We start from the raw sequence: 23,165 nt of genomic DNA on the forward strand, positions 1-23,165 counted from the left end.
AATTCACTGGGATGTGGTCACCATAGTATTAACAGTATGTTTTAGTAGAAAAGTATACAACTTTTTGTTACACCTAAAATTGGTGAAATCAAAAATTGGTTAGTATCTCTTGTCGAAACGAGAATATAATCAATGATTATTTCCCGAATCTTAACATTTCTTTTTCAACTAGTCTTGGTGTATCATAGCGTGCATGTTATCTAAACATACTTTTCACCATATTCTTAGATGTAAAGAATATATTAAATTTTATTTTGAACCCCCGAACCAAAAAAAGGTGTTTTAAATTTGACGCTATGTGTGTGTGTCTGTCTGTCTGCCTGTCTGTAGCATCGTTGCTCCTCAAAGAATAAACCGATTTTGATTTTTTTTTCGTTTGAAAGGCAAATTAATTGAGAGTGTTCTTAGCTATGTTTCAAATGCGGGTTTAGTGTTCCGTACCCGAAAAATTTATCATGCGTGTTTTAAATTTCGTAAATTTCTCTTGTTTCTCTAAACATTAACATTTCTTGATAGCTAAATAATTTGTTATAGTTATTGGATCAAACTGTCTTAAAAATGCGGGGATCATTGAAGATATGGCAGTAATGAAAATTCAATAGGTATGGCGTCTATCAGACACCATATTGTGAAGAGGAAAATATGACAGTTGACGCACTGTGTTTTAGGTATCATTGAATAGCTATTACCTAAATAGACAAATCGATTGACATGATTATCATTGAAATCGAGTAACGCATTTGGTCTCCAGAGTGCCAAAACTAAGGATCAAAATTACAAACAAAGGCTGAAAATTCATCAATGAATAGGTGTTTGAAAATGTTTAAAAACCGAAAAGAGTCAAATAAGTCTAGCAGATTGCATAGCGACTTTAACACGCATCGGGACTCATTATTGGGAAGAATTGGGATAGTTTAGATTTTAATAGGTCTGGATATTTTTATTTATCGCAAGCGGGTTTTTGATTTTTTAACCATTTTTTTTTTTTTTTACATAAAGAAGAGTAAAATATCCGAATTGGTAGAAATCGTTTCGTTTGAGGAATATCTAGTTAGTAAAGTTGTAGAACTGTAATATAAATAACACTCATTTTTTTGAATAATTTTTGTGTAAACGATTTCTTCGTTGGAGCTATTGAATCACTAATCCTCTAGATATTTTTCAATAGTATATGATTAGGAAAATATTTTATCGAATTTTTTATTTATTTTTTTTTAGTATTTATAATGGAATTCTTGACTGATGACACTAATACTGACATATTCTGTACCAACCCTTCTAAAATCGTTGCAAAAGTACCGTGTACCAAAGAGACATAAACCACATGCTACACAAACAACAACCTTGTTGTTTAAACAAAAAGAATTTGGATTCACAACGAAAAAAAAAATGTATAGATATTTATAGATGTTCTTTTTCTATGTTGTTAGACATTTAGGGAAAGACGATCAAATCGATGTTAGTATATGAAGAGGAAAAAAGTAACCACATCACAACATCGACTAAATACTAACCCCCTCGATATAATATTGTGTTTTTCCAATTTGAGTAATATTAATGATCCTGATATATTTGGACGGATTCTTAATTTTTAATAATTTTTTTTAATTAATTGAAGCTCAATAGCAAAAGAAACAAAATAGTGTTTTAAGTTCTTGTAGTTTATCGATGTTTGTTTGTTCAAAGAGAATTTAGCAAACAGTTTATTTTTTTGCAATGAACTCAATTAATTTTTCAGATTAATTACCTACTTAAAATGAGTTAATTGCCTATGTATATTTTTTTTAATTTTATTTATTTGGGAATATCATTAATTCATTCATAATTCCTTTTCCCGTATGAATGTAATGAAAATTTTCAATTTCGATTTCATTCACTGCCAGGCGCCTGAAAATTTTTAATGGTGGAGGCAACTGGAAAGAAGCAATTTATTATGGAAAAATAAATTCTAAAACTAGATTGAGAAATTTGTTCATTAATTCAAAAGGAAAGATCTTATCATAAGAATTTTTTCACCATATAGCAAGCCTTCCAAGTCCCAAGTCGTACAATTGAGTTTTATAAAAAAATTATCGCGCTCCAAGTTGTAAATGAGGTAGCAACAGACAACAAAAAACAGGACCAAGGAACGGAGGTTGTGTAAATACTCTTATGACAGCTAGTGAGTAAAACATTTAATAGTTTTGGCTAAAAAAAATACATCTGTGGCTATAAGTAACGGGTTATTTGCTGACAAGGCCACCCTTTCAAGGTGTTGTTTTAAATACAATACAATGATTGAAGTTTCTCATGAGTGGCTTTTATTTTTTCTTGCGATATAAAGTCGTTCATTAAGATGTCCCCTGAGACAATTAAAACTGTTTATATTCATATTTGATTATTTAAAATATCTACCGTAATAAAATAAATTTTTGAAGAATCCGACACTCTAATCTAAGATTTAAAGTTTATAAAACAAAAGGCAAAAAATTAACAAACCACGACCATAAACATGCACACTTAGTACCTACATAAAATTATGGTACAATTTAAAAACCTTTTTTTCTACCCAAATGAAGGAAATATGTCCTTAGACCCAAGCATATCAGTCTTTGAGGGTATAGATAGATATACGGTAGTTGTATATATGTTAGAGATAAACATATATCTATATAGATCAGGGCTTCTTAAACTATGGGTCGCGACCCCATTTGGGGTCGCGTAGCAAAATTCTGGGATCGCGAGAGGTAAAAATATAATTTAACAGAAAATGTTTTTTAACTTGTAAAATTATTGTTATAAAGATAAAATAACAATTATCGTAGATAAATATCATAAAATCTTCTAGTTCGGAAAGATTGTTCATTACTATTAAGAGTATTATAATACATAACTTGAATAACATTTACTATTAATTATGAAATGTTATTGGAATTAATAAAAAATATAAATTTATTTTTGTCAATCTCTAAAAGCCGAAATAATCCCGAGAAATAATTGTCAACAAAATTTCTAGGTATTATTGCTGAAGAAACAGCTTTAACACATATTAAATCCCAATATCGTTCAGCGATAAATGTTGAAGAAGTCTTACGTCCAGCAGTTTCAAACATTCCACCAAGATTTGATTTGTTATGCAATAAAAAATAGGCACATCCATCTCATTAAATTTTTAACTTATACTTTAATTTAATACTTACCCCGCAACTACTTGAATATATTCGAGAGAATTAAGACGGTCAGAATCCACTTTTATTTTTGAAACTATAATTTAAATACAATTTTATAATTTTTTGTGCAATTTTTAATTTTAGATTTTTGTATGTTTCAAAACGAATTCTAAACTTATATATTTTCATATGTATATGTATATTGTTACCTAATAAATAAATGATCAAAAAATATTAATTTATTTTTCTTTTATATTTGTATGGGGTCGTCAAGAAACTCGCAATCATAAATGGGGTCGTGAATTACAAAAGTTTAAGAAGCCCTGATATAGATAGATAACTGGATATCTGTATATAAAAACCCAACAAGACGTGCATTCTTTAAAGGTATGACCAATAGATTTCTGTCTATGTCTAATTTTTATGAACTGGGGATCCTATCAAAGTATTAGCTTCGTTTTGATATCATTTTTCGATTTTGTGATATAAGGCTGTTGTTTTTTGGAAACAATTCCATGTGAATTCATCCAAGTAAATTTTATTGCACATTTCAACTATCGCTCGAGTATTCATCCTGCAATTTTTATCTTAATGGATAATTAATATCAAATTACACAGAGCTTCAATGGATAGTCCGCAGAACGCTTGTGTTTTGGCTAATGAAAAGATTTGCGTTAGCTCAAAAACTCGTACATTCCCATACTAACTCAAACTCAATTAAGGCATCACGTACCCTTCGAACGCCAGAGTACTTAAATGATACGGTTAATGCAAGGGCCAAAACCCACAGACCGGCGCTAACTCGATTTCATAAAATATGTGGTCAACCCGCCGAACTTCTGATTATTTCAATCATACTATTAAAAAATTTTTTTTGTATTTTTGCACATTTAGTAGTTAAGAAGGATTTTCCAGGAGTGAATTGGCGGGGCCAATGACCAATGCCCAAAGACCAAAATGAATGAATTCATAAAGCTAAGATTGAAGTTACAAGTGTTAAAATGTGGGATAAAATGCACAAGAATGAATCGCCTTGCTATCCCTGGAAACGTGACCTAAAACTTTAAAATTGTAACTAAAAATTAGATTTTATCGATTTGCTTCCGCTTATTTGATGAGCGTAAGATTGCATATATCCCAAAGCATAACGATATAATTTTAATTTCTTATTACGGGGTTAATACAAAGGCTTAGCTATCGGAAATTTAATAAAAACCAAAAAAGTGTAAAAATAGCATTAAACGCGTTAGCAATGTTACTGAAGTAGAACTACACTTTCACAGTGTATGTAAGTAGTTTGAATTGACTTACATGTATGATCCTATATCATCCTCTGCCACATACCTATACCACCCCAGCTCATCTCAACCCCATATATATAAGACATACCATATACCATAAGGGATCGTTTTGTTGGAAAGACGACACCTCTATAAATCCTGCTTTAACAATCCCCCGTTTGCAACAAACACTAGATAGAATTACTATTTACTAGTGTCTAAATACTTATAAATATATGCCTGATCTATACAGGTTTTAAAGCGATTAAGAGTGTTTAATATATTTTTTTTTCAATAAAAGTCATTCATTTAACTTGTTTTAAGCATGATTTACTTGTATGTATATGTTTATATGTATTCTTTTTTTACCCAAAAACTTTTCCAAAATGAACATGATCGGGTCAAATCTCTTTCAAAAAATGTCTTCAATTAATTATTCTGGCTATAATAGTAATCTGCTATCGTTGCAGAACTAAAAACTTCATTTAGGATTCACGATTAGTTATTTGGTAGACGCTCCTTTTTTCCTTTACACTTTGGCAATAAAATAGCTTAAAATAATAATTGATTATATATGCATTTTGTTTCTTATTTATGTAAAAGGACTCTAAAATTAAATTTTTTGCAATATTAATAATACACCCTTTATGTATATTCTGTAAATACCATTAGAAATACCAAAAGAGAAATAGCTTAAAATTTGTATTAAAAACCTAAAAAAATGCTTTGAGTTATGATTTCGATTTCAGGAAAAAAACTGGATGTCCTGAAAACTTAGATTATTTTTATAAGGTAAATGATATAGAAGATGTGTATACCATTTTTATTACCTACACTTAAATTTTCAATAAATCAAATTATTTACCATGTTTTGTTTTGTGATCTTCAATTTTTTTAAAATTTTTTCCTGATCGATATCGCACCAATAAAAAATGAGAACTACTTCGTTGAGGTGTTGATCAAAGCATATAAATGGCAATATAATCCGAAAAAAATTTCATAATATTCGGTCGAGTCGTTTCGAATTGGTCTAGATTGTATTTTATGTTATTTTTTGTTACTATTATAATATGCAGGTAAGTGGCGTGTATGGACCTCAAGGGTCTCACTAGACCCTACCCACGGCTTGTTGAAGATTTGAAAATGTGAATATGATATGAAAGTTGTTTTTTTCGGAAATGCGCAACAGTAACTGCGTTAAACGATAGCTACTCTTAGGTAAATATCTTAAATCTAGACGTCTTAAAACCAACGTTTTCGTGACATTACCCTTTATAAAATGTGTATCATTGTAATGGAATTCTTCCCAGACCCTCCACCATCTTTATATTCAAACTGTATGCTTAAACGGTTGTAAATTATAGCTTTCCCAATAAATATCATTTGTTTTTAAAATCTCAAGTAAACAAATTTCAAACAGCTATAATATCAGTACATTTTCAATACATCAGGAGAAGACATAAGCTTTAACAACGGTTGGTTATTATTAAGAAGTTTTATAAATTTTTATTAAATTTTCTTTTTAAATGGTACAAGATTAAAAATAACCTCCTAGAAAAAAGAAGAAAATACTTTGCAAGACAAACAAGTAGGTCTGTGTGACAAGCATCAAGGATTAATATAATTAATATACAAGGATTAGTATTATAGGTATATGGAATGTCAAATATACTATTGGGGTGGATTTTCGTGCAACTGGTTTCTGTGATTCAAAATCATTAGATTAGTTTTTATGGGACTATAGATTTTTTTTATTTTCTGTGATGCTATATCAAACCATCGACATTCATGTAACCAGCGTATAGGGTATCCGGTATTTGGTATCCGATTCCGATAACACAACTTGCCTGTTTCAACGCAATTTTGACAACATGAGTGCCAGGTTTTTAACCAATAAAGAAATATTTGTCGATGAATAATTTTTTCATTTAATAACAAAATTTATCTGTTTGGTTTCGGAAAATAATTTTCTAAAAACAAGAAAAATTGATTCAAGCCATTGTTTTCCTTGTGAAAATAAATTCAAGAATAAACTTTGAATCGAGACTGGCCATTTATTTGTCAACTTAATTTAATTAGTATTTATAGACTTAAATTTACATATCAAGTAATTGTTTTTAACCTGCTTTTATAACAGCTTATTATAATCTATGTAAAATCTTTGAATATCATTTTCACCCACTTCAAAACGTCGAACTGAATTGAAACTTCATACACTTATAAAGGACTAATGATACTGATCAATAAATTAATAAGTTTATCCGATTATTCTATTCAGAATATTCAGGATTAACGGTTAATTATAAAGTCTGTGATGGTGGAAGCGCAAATAACATTCCATAACTTTTTAGTTTAGAGTTACAAAAGCGTGCTTTTGTAGTTTTTTAAGCTATTATGAAAATAAATTGAAGTATAAATTTCGAATCGGGACTGACCATTTATTTTTCAACTTAATTTAATTATTTATAGACTGAAATCTACATATTACATATTGACTGATTATATTATGTTATCTATACAAATGTTATTATAATTTTCAAGAAGTTCATGAATCAATAATTATACATTTAAATATAATAAAATAATATATATATTTTGTATATATGAACGTAATATATACAAAATGTATATAATAATTATTATGATATACATATACAATATTACCTAACGCCCTTCTCCATCTGAAGAAGGCTGGACTTACTAGTATATAATACTATGGAATAGCTCCACCTTAAATAGTATACTTTCTTATACAATTTTTATAACACTACACACAACCACAAAAGTATGGGTATATGTTATCATTATTATCATCAGGAGTGTATAGCGTTGAGTTATAGAATTTTCTTTATTGTTATCTCTCTTGTTTTTCCCCTTAACAATTTTAACTGCTTATATATGTTCTTTTTTTCTCCACTTTTTACATATGGTGTGTGTATTTTATGTATATACACTTACACTTAAACGATTTACCCCTTGTATATGAAAATGTTTACACACGACTAAAAAACATTCGAAATTTCATTGTACAAATATAATTTGTTGATTTGTGAATTGTATAGAGTTTTTTTTCTTAGATATGTGTTTCAGTTTTCCATACTAAAATAAAGATACCTATTAGAATTGTAGAATTGGATTTGAAATTCTATTTTTTATATAGGATACCGTGACAATTTCATTCCAGTAATTATTCTTTGGCTCAATTCTTGTTCTTCGAATGACTACAGTGTAGTTGAAATACCACTTTATAATACAAAAATTGATTTTGGCATTGGAGCAGATTTGAAATAAGTAAAGAAGAGAAAAGAGAAGATACTCTAGTAAATAAATGCTTGGTATAATCTGCGAGACAGCACCCTTTCTCTTAAATAATTATTACAAATATGAACTTTCTTTAGTGGCTTAATTTAAGCGAATCTAATAAATTTTCCTTCTACGACTTTTATTGAATGTGTTGCGTTTTCAAATGAGCATGATAACGTCATATTTAAGCTTTCGGTCTGCAAAAAAGCAGAAGACAAATGGTCGGACACATATGTATAACCACTTGATAATATTACCTAATAGCCACAAAATAATTTGTCCGACAAAAATACTGCACAGATGAGCTTATTAATGTTATCATACTGACATATTCCCTGATACGTATTTCAGACTTTCGGAAAATGTGGTAGAAAGAGAGTTTGGTAGACTCAACAAAAGGAAGTCTATCACGAAGTTTCAAGTATTGATCATTTAACAAAAAGGGTGCTGTCTCGCGGACTGTTATCAGAAACATTCTTTCTTTCTAGCAGATTTTTGTGATGAGGTTAATAATGTTTTTTTGCAGTTAATTTCTAGCCTTTATTCATAATAACTAACCCCAAGCTTGTGGATAAAACATTAAAGCCTTATTAACATTTTGTTTTGATAGATTATTATTATTATTATTTTATACTAATTTTTATATTAATCTAAATTGATGAGGTATAATTCTCAAGGATTAGTTACCTACGATATATGAAAACACAACCGAAGCATATAAATATTTCATATAGTGTTAATACTAATTAAATTTATGAAAAGCTCACAGAAAATTAGAGCTCCACAAATCTGGCAAGTCTTATATCTTCTTATTAACTTAAAACGACACTTTAATATGAATTAATTATTCAGTCCGGGCTTTTTGTAATGAATTTAAATAGATTTTATAAATTATATTCAATTTTGTATGATACGTGTATAGTTTGCAACCAGCAAAAATGATATTTGCTACCTTTTTCACCGCAATCTCTATCGCTTTTAAATGCCAAAGTTTTGTTAGACTATTCTTACAGATTTTCATGCACAACGTATATGTGTAAATACTTTTTTGAGTATTTCAAATGAATCTCTCTAACTCGAGAAGTAGGATAAAAAATTTCTTATTTGCAATAAGATAGTTTTTTTTGAAAGAAGCTCCTACTTTTTTTTTTTTTTTTTTGAAAATAACAGTTTATTTATATTAAAATAATTCTATAAAGAGTATGAAAACATAAGAAGGACACAACTATAATTTCCATATTAATTTTGTTGTAAGCCCAAACACGAGAAAATTTTTTCTGTTTAGATGTGGGTTAATCAAATATAAATCAACCATTCTTTAAAATGCTGTGAAAAATTGATATAATTTATTTCTAATGCAAAATACCTTAAATGATATTTTCTTTCTATGGCTACTTTCTATGGCTACTTTCTATGGCACGGGAACTATGTAGGGATTAAAATTTTACCATTCAAACCCAATAACTAATCCGAGTACTTGTCTTTTACCTTGGTGTATGTACGTATTGGGAGATACAGGTGAGGAGATGCGAAAATATGTCTATAATTTATAAATAAAGTTTAATGATAAAATCTCACGATAACTCTTTTTAATGGACATCAAGCACCCTACGTACAATTTGATATGGAATTTAAAACAAAAGTTAAAATATTTTTTAACTTTTAAATCAAGGATCAATGACAATAGAATAATATAATAAGTTTGTCCTGATGAGAATCTTCTGGATTAACGATTAACTTAAAAATCATTGGTGGTGGAAGCGCAAATAACATTCCACAATATTAATAAATAATAGTTTAAATAATTGTAAAACAAGATAATTGAAGAAATTGTATTCTACTTTTGAGTTATGCTACTTACAAAAGCGCTTTTCCATATTTCTTCAAAACTATTTCTTATTAGTGTCATTATGATAAAAGTATGGAGTTTTTAGTTATTTTAAACTATAAGGTATTAAGTCAATACTATATAAATAGTCATGTTCTTGAAAAGCACAATTTATGTTTGTTGAAAATTATAGGTACTCTATATTTGGCAATAGAACATATTTGAAGTCACCTAGAAATATAAAAATGATAAAAATCCATAACACCCTGACATTTAATACTATAGTCTACTTTATAATACATATCATAGATAACAAGTACCTTTCAATGCCCCGTTGTTGTCTGTCAGTCTATCGTCCACCACTGTTTGTAGTATTATTGTATGAATATGTATAATAAGGTTGTGTGCGCATTAAAGCAACAAATATGAATCGTGAAAGCGCTTAAGTCACGCCCAGGTACACCGCACAATCAAGATCAAATAATAATAATAATACCCCTCTTTTTCATAACAACAATTTTAACCTCTATCTATAATATTATTCTATTTTATTACAACTATCTTCGTTTATAATATACAATTGTATATAAATCTATTTCATTTCATTTGTTGGTTATAGAGACAAATATCTCAGGTACAATATTTTATAATACGAACTAAAGGCTCGTTGAAAATTTAACGTGAAATAACGCGCAGAACAAATAACTTACTGAAAGTAATTGGCCTCTCTACTGAACATCTCCATTTGATAATTTACGTCAAGGATATGTAAGGTCATATGTGTACGCCGAGAGCCAATTGAGCACTTGAAAGTGCATTAGGTCGATGCATTATTGCAGAAATACAACCAAACTTACTGCAAAGTGCAAACTTCTTCACTTTCGTTACTGGTGCGAAAAAGAAGACAACTTAAAATTAGGTTTGAATTTCAAAAATCTATCTAGACATCAAAATGTTTCAATAATCAACCATAGAGAATCAACCAGACCTGTGGAAGTTGTTTATAGCTATATAGTAAATGGTATTTATGAAATGAAAATACTAATATTTGAATATTAATTTGATCGAGAGTTTTCGCTATGTTTTAAGAAAATCTGCGCAGCTATTTTATGATCATCACAGCGGCGTATTTATATGTGTACCCCGGTTTCAAATGTGTCAATTTAAGAACTCAAAACCCAGCAATTCCTGTGTATAATAAATTTACAAGTTATAGATGAAATAACTCTATAATGGAGAGAAATGGATCCATTTTTGTGACTACAGTAAAAATTACGTATTAAAAATTTATCAATTAGAAATTTGTAGATAAGCACGTTTTGTTATTAGGTAGCTTACAAATTGCTTCGCAAATTTTGTATTATAGTTAGATTCATGTTAATTTACTTTATAAGTACTTTATTGGTAAGGATTTTTAGCCCTTAAATATTTGACTTCTCAGTTGAATTGATAATAAGTAATACATTGAAATTTAAATTATATTGGTTTCATATTTAAAAATGAATTTTTTTAATTTTATTTTATCACATATGTGTTGAACTGAGTAAATTGTTTAATTTAATTTATATAATTTACAGTCAAAAGTTCTATGTATTTCATCAAAGTACTATTCGCAATCTACATCCTTAACCAAATTACTCTGCAACTGATACCCAGGAAGCATTTGATCTGCAGTATTAGGTGCCGTCTATCCTGCTTATGGTTTCCAATGGTTTGTCTTTAGGTTTACACAAAGGTAATACCGGAATAGTTCTCACAAAGCCAGCCGTACCTTCATATCTCCTCTTTCTTTTCATTTCCTAATCGCTGTTTTATGTTTTATGTTTTTCTTTAGGAACGTTAAAATTGAATTGAATTGAACAGATATGTTATAAAATTTACATGCCTGTGTGTCGGTGGCATGGTAACTTCTAAACGGATGAGGCTGTTTTGATTTGTTTTTAAAGTGCGAGTTGAGGGCTCCGTAACGATTGTGTGTCGAGGATTTCGAAGTTTCAAATTTACAGTGTACTTGCCAAATGCTTCGGACAGTGAACAATGAAGAAAGTTTTCAATACTGATGGTTCCTACAGTGAGGTTTAAACTCATATGTGTGTATGATAGATACTTAATGTAACCGGAATGTGTATAACTTTGTGTCATATCATGTATTTGTAGATATCCTTCTTTAGTTTGTGCAGTTCATGTTTGTTCTATCTTTTTTCAAATGAATAAAGTTGAATCATCATTTGTTAAAGTAACTTCTATAAAACTGATATAATCTATATTGGTGGTAATCTTGGATTTTATAGTTCATTCAAATATAATACAAAGTGTGTGTATATATAATTTACGTGTTATTATTTATACCTACAGTTTTATAGTTATGAAATGAATGTACCTGGTTTTGAGTTAGTTTAAAGCTAATCGTGAGCGATCGTTATTAAATTTCTACAAAACGAATTACGAGCAAAATGGACAATTGCTATCGACATCTCAACGAAGTCAATATAATCTTTTGTGCGACCGATATCGACGACGCACATATATACTTCTTCTCCAAATTTATGTTAATGTCCTGTCCTAACCATGAAACGTAAAGACATTTTGAAAATCGGACCCATTACAATAACTTTCTATACTGGGAAATTAAAAAAATCAAAATCGGTTCATACGTTTATTACTTACGATGCCACAAACGAATCGATCAGACCTGGTTTTATATCTCGGAATACTTCACATTTTTAATTTAATATTATTCTCTCATTTGCAGGTACACCACCTACACATGCTACTGCATATATTGTATTTTATCATTATTTTCTTTAATTTATAAATTTAAAGTATTTATTTATTTAAGATGCATCGATTATTAGAAGCGATTAGCATCATAATCCTCAAAAATGACAGATTTTGTTTATAAGAATTTGCATTGCTTTAAATTTTTTCATAAGTTTATAGCAATGTTAAATGAGATTAATTGGTGGAGGCGACGGGAAGTATGAATACTTTAGGATTGATAACAATGACAGAGCTCCAAAATCTAATGACCATTGAATTTTGGCCATTTGACCATTCAATGTTTATTAAATTTAATGTTTTTCCTAAACGAAATATGTGACTCTCAAATTTGAATTGACTAATTTGTTCTTATATATGGAGAGATATAGGTGATCCAAGTTATAACATCAGGGGTTAATACAATGACAGATAACATTAAAATAATGACAATTTTTCAATACAGTTTCAATATAGTGTCCCTTTCTTGAAAGGGAGTGTAATTTTTGGAAACGTCAGCCTAGAAAAATTGAAAACTTGACAGTATGAGGTAAGGTTCCTTCATAATTTAAGACTTATGGTGATAAATTAATAACACCAACGGTAGATATATATAGATGTGAAATGTGTCAGTCCGTTTCGAGAAATAAATCTCTGAATTGATTTCAAGTTCAATAATGCCCTATACAATTTTCTATGCTAGAGGTATTTTGACAACAAATTCCAATTTAACCAAGCAGCCGTTTTGGTAATATTGACAATAATATCAAATTTTTTACATGTATTCAGAAAGAAAAAATTATTTTAACAATCTATCATTTAATGAAGTTATTCTGGTATAGGAAAAGCGTTTTTATCATTACAACAAAGGTACTACCAATAGTTAGTAAAGTTTACCTTGGAGTGATAAAATGATAGAACTTATAACTTTAATTAATGTTGTTCTTTCTCTAAGAGTGTTATCAGGAAATTTTAAATTTTTTTAAATACTTATTAAGGATATTATAATACAATAATTATCATAAAATTTGATGCTGATTGACCGTCTATAACTCGAGATTAAACCGTGGGATAGAAACGGTGCTTTGTTAAATGATTAATACTTCAAACTTCGTGAGAGGCTTCTTTTTCGCGAGTATACCAAACTGCTGCAAATGAGCAAGATAATGTAATATTTAAGGTATCGGTCTTAAAAAAACACAACAGAAATCGGTCGGACACTATGAACAGGAAATTTTAAATTTTTTTAAATACTTATTAAGGATATTATAATACAATAATTATCATAAAAATTTGATACTGATTGACCGTCTCTAACTCTAGATTAAACCGTGGGATAGAAACGGTGCTTTGTTAAATGATTAATACTTCAAACTTCGTGAGAGGCTTCTTTTTCGCGAGTATACCAAACTGCTGCAAATGAGCAAGATAATGTAATATTTAAGGTATCGGTCTTAAAGAAACACAACAGAAATTGGTCGGACCCTATGAACACTTGTAACATTAATAGTTACTAAACAATAAAATATTTTGAGAAAAATACTGCACCGATGAACTTGTCTACCATCTCGAACATGCCATATTTTCGTACTTTTGTTTTTGAATATATACGTGGTTCACTTTGGCTGAATTGTTAATTATTATTCATGTTTTCCAAGTGGTCAAAGTGGCTGATAAATTCCATGCCTTTATGAAAAAATCGTAAAGACTTGCCAAAAAGAAATCACTCATGAAGTTTCAAGTATGTATTAATCATTTAAAAAAGTACCTTTTCTGTCCCACGGTTTCCGAATCATCCTTGATATTTTAAATTGATGCAGCATAAAAATAAAAAAAATTATTATTTTCTTTTTAATACAATAAAAGTTTTTCTGTAAATTTTTTTATACTTTTTGTATTAAATGTTTCTCATGGCAACAAATTCATGCGTTTGATCGGTGTGCATTAAGACCCATGATCATGATAATGGGGTCTCACATATATTGAGCATGAAATCTATACGAACTCTTCTACACCGAGTGTTTTACGAATTATTTCTCAGCTAACTAACATAAATTAATTATTTCACTTTCATTCAATTTTGCAACCACGAACCTATTGTAACCCATGCAAAAATACTCCATTAGGAAGAAGTTACCCGGGAAGCATTATTTCATGCTCAAAGAATAAAAATGAAAAAATAATTCAACTTAGTTTGGTAAATTCCCATTGCCTCCACCATATTCACCACCTAAACTCTAAAGTATCTTGTTGTGCGATACCTAAGCTGTAGACAAACATTATTTCAGAATACGATGGTATAGAATCAGCTTTCTATACATACAGCGGCATATGATAGAGTAAATCAGAAGTACCAAAGTATACGAATAAACAAAGACGACAATATTAACAATTATGTATTTGTCATCTTATTTTATTTCATGCACTACATTCCACAATAAAACCGTATTGCTGAGCTGTCAACAAAAGCTTGACTTGAGAGAGTTGATATAAGCGTATATATAAGCGATGGAAGATACCTACCCCCTTCAATCCTTCCCACCAGAAAAACACATACATAGAAACAAATATTAACGGATGCGCGGCGATATATACATATATAGTCGAAGCGATTATTCGTTTCTTTTCGTCTCCGAACCATACTATTCTATAGGAAAAGATAGTATATTATATATATATTAAAATGAGATAGATTCGTTGAATTTAAAGGATAAAAAATCATTTTCTTGTTTGTGGCTCGACCGACGCTGATGATAATAATGCCTGCTGCCTGTTGTTGTTGTTGTTGTTGTTATATTGCTTACCTTCTTTCGCCAAAAGAGATGTTCTATTTGGACATTGTATTTTGACTGAACTGTCAGATAATCGTGTGTCGTTTTGTCGAACAACAAATTGGTTTGTAGAAGAATCGACAATGCACATATTACTACTATCACGGTGACATCAGTTCTGTTATTATAGAAAGAATACGTGAATTTCGTTGTAGTCGTTTCGTTGAACATTTTATAGACAGTATCTATTACACTTACTTACAAGTCTCGATTTCTACATTATTAACTAACATTTTTCGAACAATATTAACATCACGTTCCGAAATAATGTTCCAATGTTTTAACACTGTTAGTATATTTTTAAAATATTATATTCCATTTTCTTTTAACAATGGTCAATGTTTTTTACATTTTAAAAGTGATTTTTATTCAAGCGTATTTTCATTTGGATTTTAAGCATTTTAGTTGAATCACGTTACTATCCATATATGTGAATTATTTTTTATTTAACTTCAAAAGAATGCGAAAGAGTTGATGTTCCAATTTGTTGAAAAGTCACGGAAAATAATTTTGTGTTTCTTTTCTCTAAGACAACATTATATAGTAGTTTGGGGCACAATCGAAGTATCGTAGAAGAGTTGATGTTCCAATTTGTTGAAGAATCACGGAAAATAATTTTGTGTTTCTTAACTCTAAGACAACGTTATAAAGTATCATAACATTATAAAGTAAAAATCGAAGTATCGTAGATTTTGATAGCGTCACTTAAATTTAGTTTTTGAGAAAAATTAATTATATTTTATTAAAAAGCGTAAATAGTTTTTAGTCAAGATTTTAAAAAGAAACGTGATTACCAATATATTGATAAATAAATAAGTGCAATTGTCAACACGTGTAAAATGTTTGAGTTAAAATTTCACATTTCGAAGCTTTTTCTTTAGTACAATAGTAAAAGAAATGTTGCCAATTATTTAATTTTTGATATATCTAAAATCAATCACGCTTTAAAATATTTTCTATATGGTAATTGTCGCATTTCCGTCATAAAGACATTAAAACTAAGTGATATTCATATGATTCATAATTTTAAAAAATAAATTATTTATATATAAACGTGAATTTTCGACGAATCTACAAATCTTTTTTCTAAACTAAACGTCAGAATACTTTATCAGGCTGTAATTTACGAAAGTTAGTCAATGAATCTGTAAGTTTTTTTAAATTATTCATCTAAAGCCCTTTTTTTAAGAAGTGCTTTCTTAGTTTCTTATTAAATTTAGTTGAATTAAAAAAGTGTGCTTAAATATTAAATTAACAAGTGAAAACAAACAATTGACTGAGTTAATTGTTGAATACCCTGTATAGAAAGTGTTGAATATCAGTGCCTGGATTATTTTTTTTATAAATTAGAAGTTTTTCGAAAGTATTTAGTAGAATGTTCTTCAAGAATGTTTTACAAATCCACTTGTTGAAGCTACCTGCAAATTTTCAACTCTCTATTCTTTATAGTTTTTGAGAAAACGGACACCAAAGTTTTGTCTTTATTTCCCCCCTAACGGGTTAATAGTGATGTTTACGAAAAAATGTTTCGAACAAAAGTTGTTTATTTCATAAAGAACATTTTTTATATTTAAACTTTTGTTCTATCTCTAACGATTTACAAGATCCAATTGACCTATCTTGCTCATTTAAGAACTTAGCCTCACTTGTTACATTCCGAGCACGCTATAAGAATTTCCGTTTTTGTTTTTGAGTTATCCTGTCCACAGACAGACTGACAGACGGACAGATGGACAACCGAAAACGAACTAATAAGATGATTTTATGAACACCTATGCCAAAGTTTTGTTCGTAGCATCAATATTTTTAAGCGTAACAAACTTGGGATTAAACTTTGTATACCTTGTAGCATATCTCATGTTAATTTTCAGTCTTGTTAAATGAAAAACTAACGTTAGGTGTTACTCATAAATGTTATTTGTAATTAAGATCGATTAATTACATATTAAAAATGCAATTCATTATCTTGACTTAATGAGCGAATAACCTTATAATTTATAAATTGATTTTTCTTAATGAGTTATAATGTTTAACTATGCATTTCTATAAGTGATATTTGTCAAAGGCGTGCTCTTTTTTCCCTAAATTAATTTATAATAAAAAAAAAAACTTGATTATTTTTCAGATAAAAACAGAAGACCATCAACATGTCAGCATAATAAATACCAGTAGTATGTAGATATATATTATATACACAACTAAAATAACCAGAAGTTGTCAAAAGTGGGCACACATATGAAGCATATAGAATCTCTAGATTGTATGGTGTTAAAATTAAAAATATCTACAGTATGTTTTTAATGTGAGTATTAAGTAGGAGGTAATGAAATAAAAATAAAAAAACAAGAAGAAGAAAGAAATGAATGTGTTGAATATAGCAGAATATATTTGAGGGTGATGTTTTAAAAAACACCCCGCCCCAGAACCACCACACAATCAACTAACACGCCTTCATCAACACACATATCATCAACATAATAAACAAGTGAGTGAGTTAAGTTTATATGAACTAACCAATCTGAAGAATGAGAGACTTGTATAGTTTTTGTATAATATTTAATAAATATTTTTAATATTATAATCTAAACTCCAAGGCTGGAAACATACGATTGGTCATACGATTCACAAAAGCTAAGCGAACTAAAAAGTATGTGCATGTGTGCGTACGGTATATGTGTGTGACTCTACAGTACACTAAACATATGAATAACAGCAAAGTCATTCTGTCAGATTTAATCAACATCAATTTACAACAACAAAAAAAACTTCGTATACCTTGAATGAAGTGTAAAAGTAACTTTAGTGGATGATACGATGAATCAACGAGACTCGACTACTCCACATACACCACATAACTAACTAACCAGAATTCGATATATGACAACACACACTTACTATACTCGGCTACTCGAATTATTTATGACTTGTTGAGACGTTTGTGGGTAGTGAAATTTTTATTTTTGATGTGAAAACATTTTTTTTTTTTATTGAAGTGAAAACTTTTCTCTCGTGATACAGTGACATTTGACTATTTTTTTTTGAAGTGTTTAAGTTATTATGTTTTAAGTGATATTTTTGGATTTTGAAAAGAGATTTTCGTGCCGATGTTGTTAGAACCTGACGAAAGTATTGAATCTTCATCGTCTATGGATGAAAATTTAACAATGCGACCGTGTGCGACGGATTTTTCAATTGCAGCGATTATGTCACGGCATAATCGTGATGAAAATCGTGGTGGTAATGTGGCTACAACAACAATAACCACATCGACATCAACAATAACGGGGAATACAGCTACGGATTTACAACAGCAACATCATCGTTTATCGTCTCGTGGTGGTGTCGCATCTATTCGATGTCGTTCTGAACGTAATTTAATTGGACCAATTACGCCACCGTTGACTGTTAATAGTCCTGATACAATTACACCGTTAGGTAAGTTTATACATGCTATTTTGAATACGCTTTTATTAGCTTGGTATGTCTTTATGTAACGGAATCTTTGAACGTGATTTTCACCCACTTTAAAACTTCACACACTTATCAAGTACCGATGAAAATACAATAATTTGATAGGTTTATCTGATTATTCTGATCAGGATCTCTAGGATTAACATTTTTATAATATAAATAATTCAAATAATTTTGGTGGAAGCGCAGATAACATTTCATATTATTAATAAATTATAGTACAAAATACTAAAAAACACGCTTTTGAAACAAGCTGAACTAAAAAGTAAAAAATAATTTCTGTACGTGAAAAATGGAGAGATTAAGAAAAAAATAATTAGGGTGCTTTTCAAGATATTTTATAATGACTTTACTTTTACCAATATCTGCCAATTAAATATTTACAATAACTATAATCTAGCACTCCACGCTTTAAACTCTTTTTCTTTTATTTTACATATAAAAACTATTTACTACTTTTTAGTGCAGGTTGTATCAAAAGCGTATTGTTTATTTAAATAGATTTTAGCAATTTTTGATCCTTGATTCATTAAATATATCATGAAAATTTGATATATATTTTACATTCATAAACCACTCAAGATTTATGGTTCTTAAATGATTGGAGCGATTTTGAATACCACACATACTCAGATAAAATTTGGCGGATTATTTTTAACATTTAAAAGTTTATAATTTTTCTTGTGGCTTTCTTTGTTTTCTATCTGTTTGCATATCTATTTATTTTTCCTGTAATCAAATGTAGTATCCTGTATCCATATTTTGATTTCTTATAATTGAGCTACTGTTATGAAAGATTATGGTGGAGGCGTCGTGAAAAATATAAATTATAGAAGCGGAAAATTGATATTTATTACTTATTAGCGCAAAATATATATTATCTATGCACGATAAATAAAAAGATTAATGTCTCAAGAAACTTGATAATTTTGAGTGTCTCTCACAGGAATTAATAAACATATTGTAATAACATTACTTACTTAGTTTAATTTCCAATTAATCGTTTAATATTATTTTAAATGTGTGGAAAATTTATCAGTTATTAAGAGATTCCTCTGGAAAAAAAAGGTTGTTTAACATGTATGTGGAAAAAACTCTTGTTAAAATTTTCCTTCAAATTTTATAACAACTAACAGCATTTCCCATCATCTCAATCATGACAAAAAAATTGTGTCGTTTTAGTTTGCTTTCCAATTTCTTTACGATATCAGACAGATAAAAAAGAATATTATGAAAATGTAAAATTGAACATCAAACAGGGTGGGGTGCTCATAAGAGTGGGTAATTTTTTGACAACAAATGTCGAAAGAACGGGTTTTTGTACTAGGTTTTACATTGTATTTAAAACTGTTTAATCTATACGATTTATTTTTGAGACATAACTTAAATATCATTTATAAGCGATTTTCACCAAATTACTCACATGTTAATAACATTCAGTTCTCTCCTAAATTCGTTTTGTTGTCATCAGAATTACACATAATGTAACATTGTCAATTAAATACAATCGAAATTAATAATAAAATTGTATTAATGTGATAAATTTATTCGAGAAAAAAAAAATACAGCCTGTAAATTTCCATTAAATTGTAGACACTAAGTGTTTATTGTTATAAAAATACAATTTAATAAACTCACATGTTTATTTTGTACTCTTTTTTTTTTTGGTTATGTAGTGTTTGTCTATTGATTTTCCATTTAACACAGACGAATACATTGGCTGATGGAGCCCCATACATATAGGCGTTAAATCATATTTGAGTATTCGAAATATATCGTTTGATAAATTGATGTCAATGTATCGTAGCTATGTGTATATACTAGCTATACCTATTTACATGTATAGGTAGATATACCTATGTATCACCTAATGGTTTTATTACAAATACCGAGTGTTTACTTAAGATCAAGAGATGTCGTGGGACACCCGGTAGGAAATATATTCCTTTCGTACATGGGTACATTATAAATGTAGCGATTATTTTTTTTATTTACCTACAAGATATTTTTCTGAAAACTTACAGTATTAATTTAGACGTCAAATACTTGTTTGATTCATTAAATAATTTAATTTTATAGAAACTGTTAGTTTTTTCTGTATGAAATAATTATGGTATTAGTTTGGAAAAACATCCTTCTGATTTTGTTGTGAAATCAATATGTGAGTACATTACGTTTGGTTTGATCAGGATATTTATTGTGGCATAACATAAAAATTGCATTGTACTTACTTTAAATTTTCTCTTAGATCAATAATTTTGTTAAGAACTTTTCTATACTGGGACTGAAACTGTTCTACTGGGACACCCTGAAAATATTAAACCTAGTGGTAATTACAATCATTCGATTGATTCGTTTGTAGCAACTCTCGTAACCCCTAAACTGATGAACCGTTTTTGAAATTTCTTTGAAGTATAAGTAGATAGTTGCTGGTAATATTTTAACAAAAAAAAAACAAGAAAAGGCATTTGGGTTCAAAATTGTTATTTACTAGTTTCGAAAATAAAGTTGTCGAATACCAAACATACATACGTTCCCAAGATAAGATTAAATATTTTATTGGGGTATGCCTGCTTTAAAAAGTCATACATCAATATCGGAAAACTTTCAAATATTTTTAACAAAAGAAAAAACAAATTAATAAAAATACGAATTTTCTGCCTTTCATATTTTTAAAATGAATAACTCGTATAAACTTGAGAAATCGTTACTTTTTTTAAATTAGTTTATATTTTACTTGAAAATACAATGCTTTCGAAACAAAAAATGTATTGTTTGGTTAAAGCAAACAAGTTCAACACTAAGAAATTGTTGAAGAAACTTTTAACAGATGGCATTAGAATACATAAAATTCGAAAACACTTTTATAATAAGATTGTAAGTATTTGGTGTTGTTTCAAAAAATACTATGCTTTTTTAACATAAAAGTTCAATAAAAATAACATTTGAACAATAATTAATTTTAAAAAAATTTGGAAAACTAATATTTTTAATTTGATATAAAATATACTTGCCTAATGAAAAAAAAAAAAAAAAAACAATTTTAGCAAGTGTAACTTAGTTGTTCCATAAATTTTATTTAACGCAATTCTTTGTAAACGTCTCTTAAAAAGAAGAAAGTTTAGGTTTTTAAAAAACTACGTTTTTTGTAACGTCAGAAAAAGTACCAATCCCATGCACCAAATTTGTGCTCTTTTGTAGTAGGTAACTAATTAAGACATATAATAAAAGGAATTATAAATGATTTGGGTATTCATTCTCAAGTAATAGAAATAATATTCATTCGATCGATACGTTTGAAACTTAAGAAAAAAATATTATTTAATTATTTAACTCTGAAATTAAATTTGAGCTACCCGAACGGAACCTTTATAATAAGAAAAAAAGTAGGGGGCGTTACTTCAATATTTGTAAATTATGTTTAATGTGTTACATGCATATAACTAATTTGCACTCTTATTTTAATTAAAATTATTAATAACTCAATCAAAATAATAATATCAGTTAAGTTTTAATAATTATTATGGAAACACACTTGAAATGCCAACATGCTATACAAGAATCGAATTTGTATTTTACTTACAAAAAATAACATCGAAGCAAATTTTTTAATTGAATAGACACACATTTTCGGGTATTAAACTTTTCGTTTCTGTATTACATGTACAAAATTTGTCATTTTTTTGTAATATTCTAAACAAAGTACAAGTTAATGTGAGCAAAGTTCGTCGTTTATTAAACCTACCAAGCTTACCAAGATACGATAACAGATAGTCAAACTTATAGCTTTTTTTCGTAGTATGTGCACATATACAGAAAATTTAACATCGAGAAAGTAAAAAAAAAAATTAAATTAAGTGTAAAAAAAATCATTACCGACAAATGTCTAATTACGAAAACGAAAAAAAAGAATACATTGAAAAAATACTGATAAATTAAAACAATAAATAAAAAAGAAATTTATATAAATATAAATATACAAATAAATGAAAAACAAAAGCAATAAGTAAAATGACATAACAAAAGAATAAAATAATAGAAACAATATTCTATTAAAATAAATTAATAAATTAAAAACACATTAAGTGAAATACAAAACAAAAAACAGATTCAAATTAAATATCTTACACAGCATTCATTTACTTAAAAAAAAAGGGCTATTAAATAATAATAAAATATGTAACAAAATAATTATCGTATAATTTTTCCTAAATGATTATTATTGTTTGTTTTAAAGAAATCTGGTGTGAGATCCTCATGGAACTTCTGTAAATATACAATTACATATAGAACTTCCAGTAAATATGTATTTACACCAAAAAGCTCGCTGTACAAAAGATATCCCAGAATAACCGTACATGGATATAATATTACATAGTATCAAATCCTACTTAGAATTAAAGGATGATATTTCAGTCTCTTTTATTTCCAATAGGAATAGAAACATATGTCAATTAATTATTGAAAAAATTTCCTCATCAATTTTGAGCTATTTAAATTTAAAAAAAATTTAAAAATAGTTGTTTTTTAACAATTATACGTTCTA

General features: G+C 28.5%; 1 protein-coding gene across 1 annotated transcript in view; it reads left to right on the plus strand.

The window, feature by feature from the left end:
* Positions 1–18,246: 18,246 nt before the first annotated feature.
* The window catches only part of LOC123305037 (T-box transcription factor TBX20-like), a 70,508-nt gene continuing 65,589 nt past the window's right edge, over positions 18,247–23,165 (plus strand). The window contains exon 1 of the mRNA XM_044886640.1: positions 18,247–18,583. Coding sequence (XP_044742575.1) covers positions 18,253–18,583 — 331 coding nt within the window. The 5' untranslated portion in view covers positions 18,247–18,252. The remainder of the gene's footprint in view (positions 18,584–23,165) is intronic.

The sequence above is a fragment of the Chrysoperla carnea genome, chromosome 1 (assembly GCF_905475395.1).
Source record: "Chrysoperla carnea chromosome 1, inChrCarn1.1, whole genome shotgun sequence".
Taxonomy (NCBI): Eukaryota; Metazoa; Arthropoda; class Insecta; order Neuroptera; family Chrysopidae; genus Chrysoperla; species Chrysoperla carnea.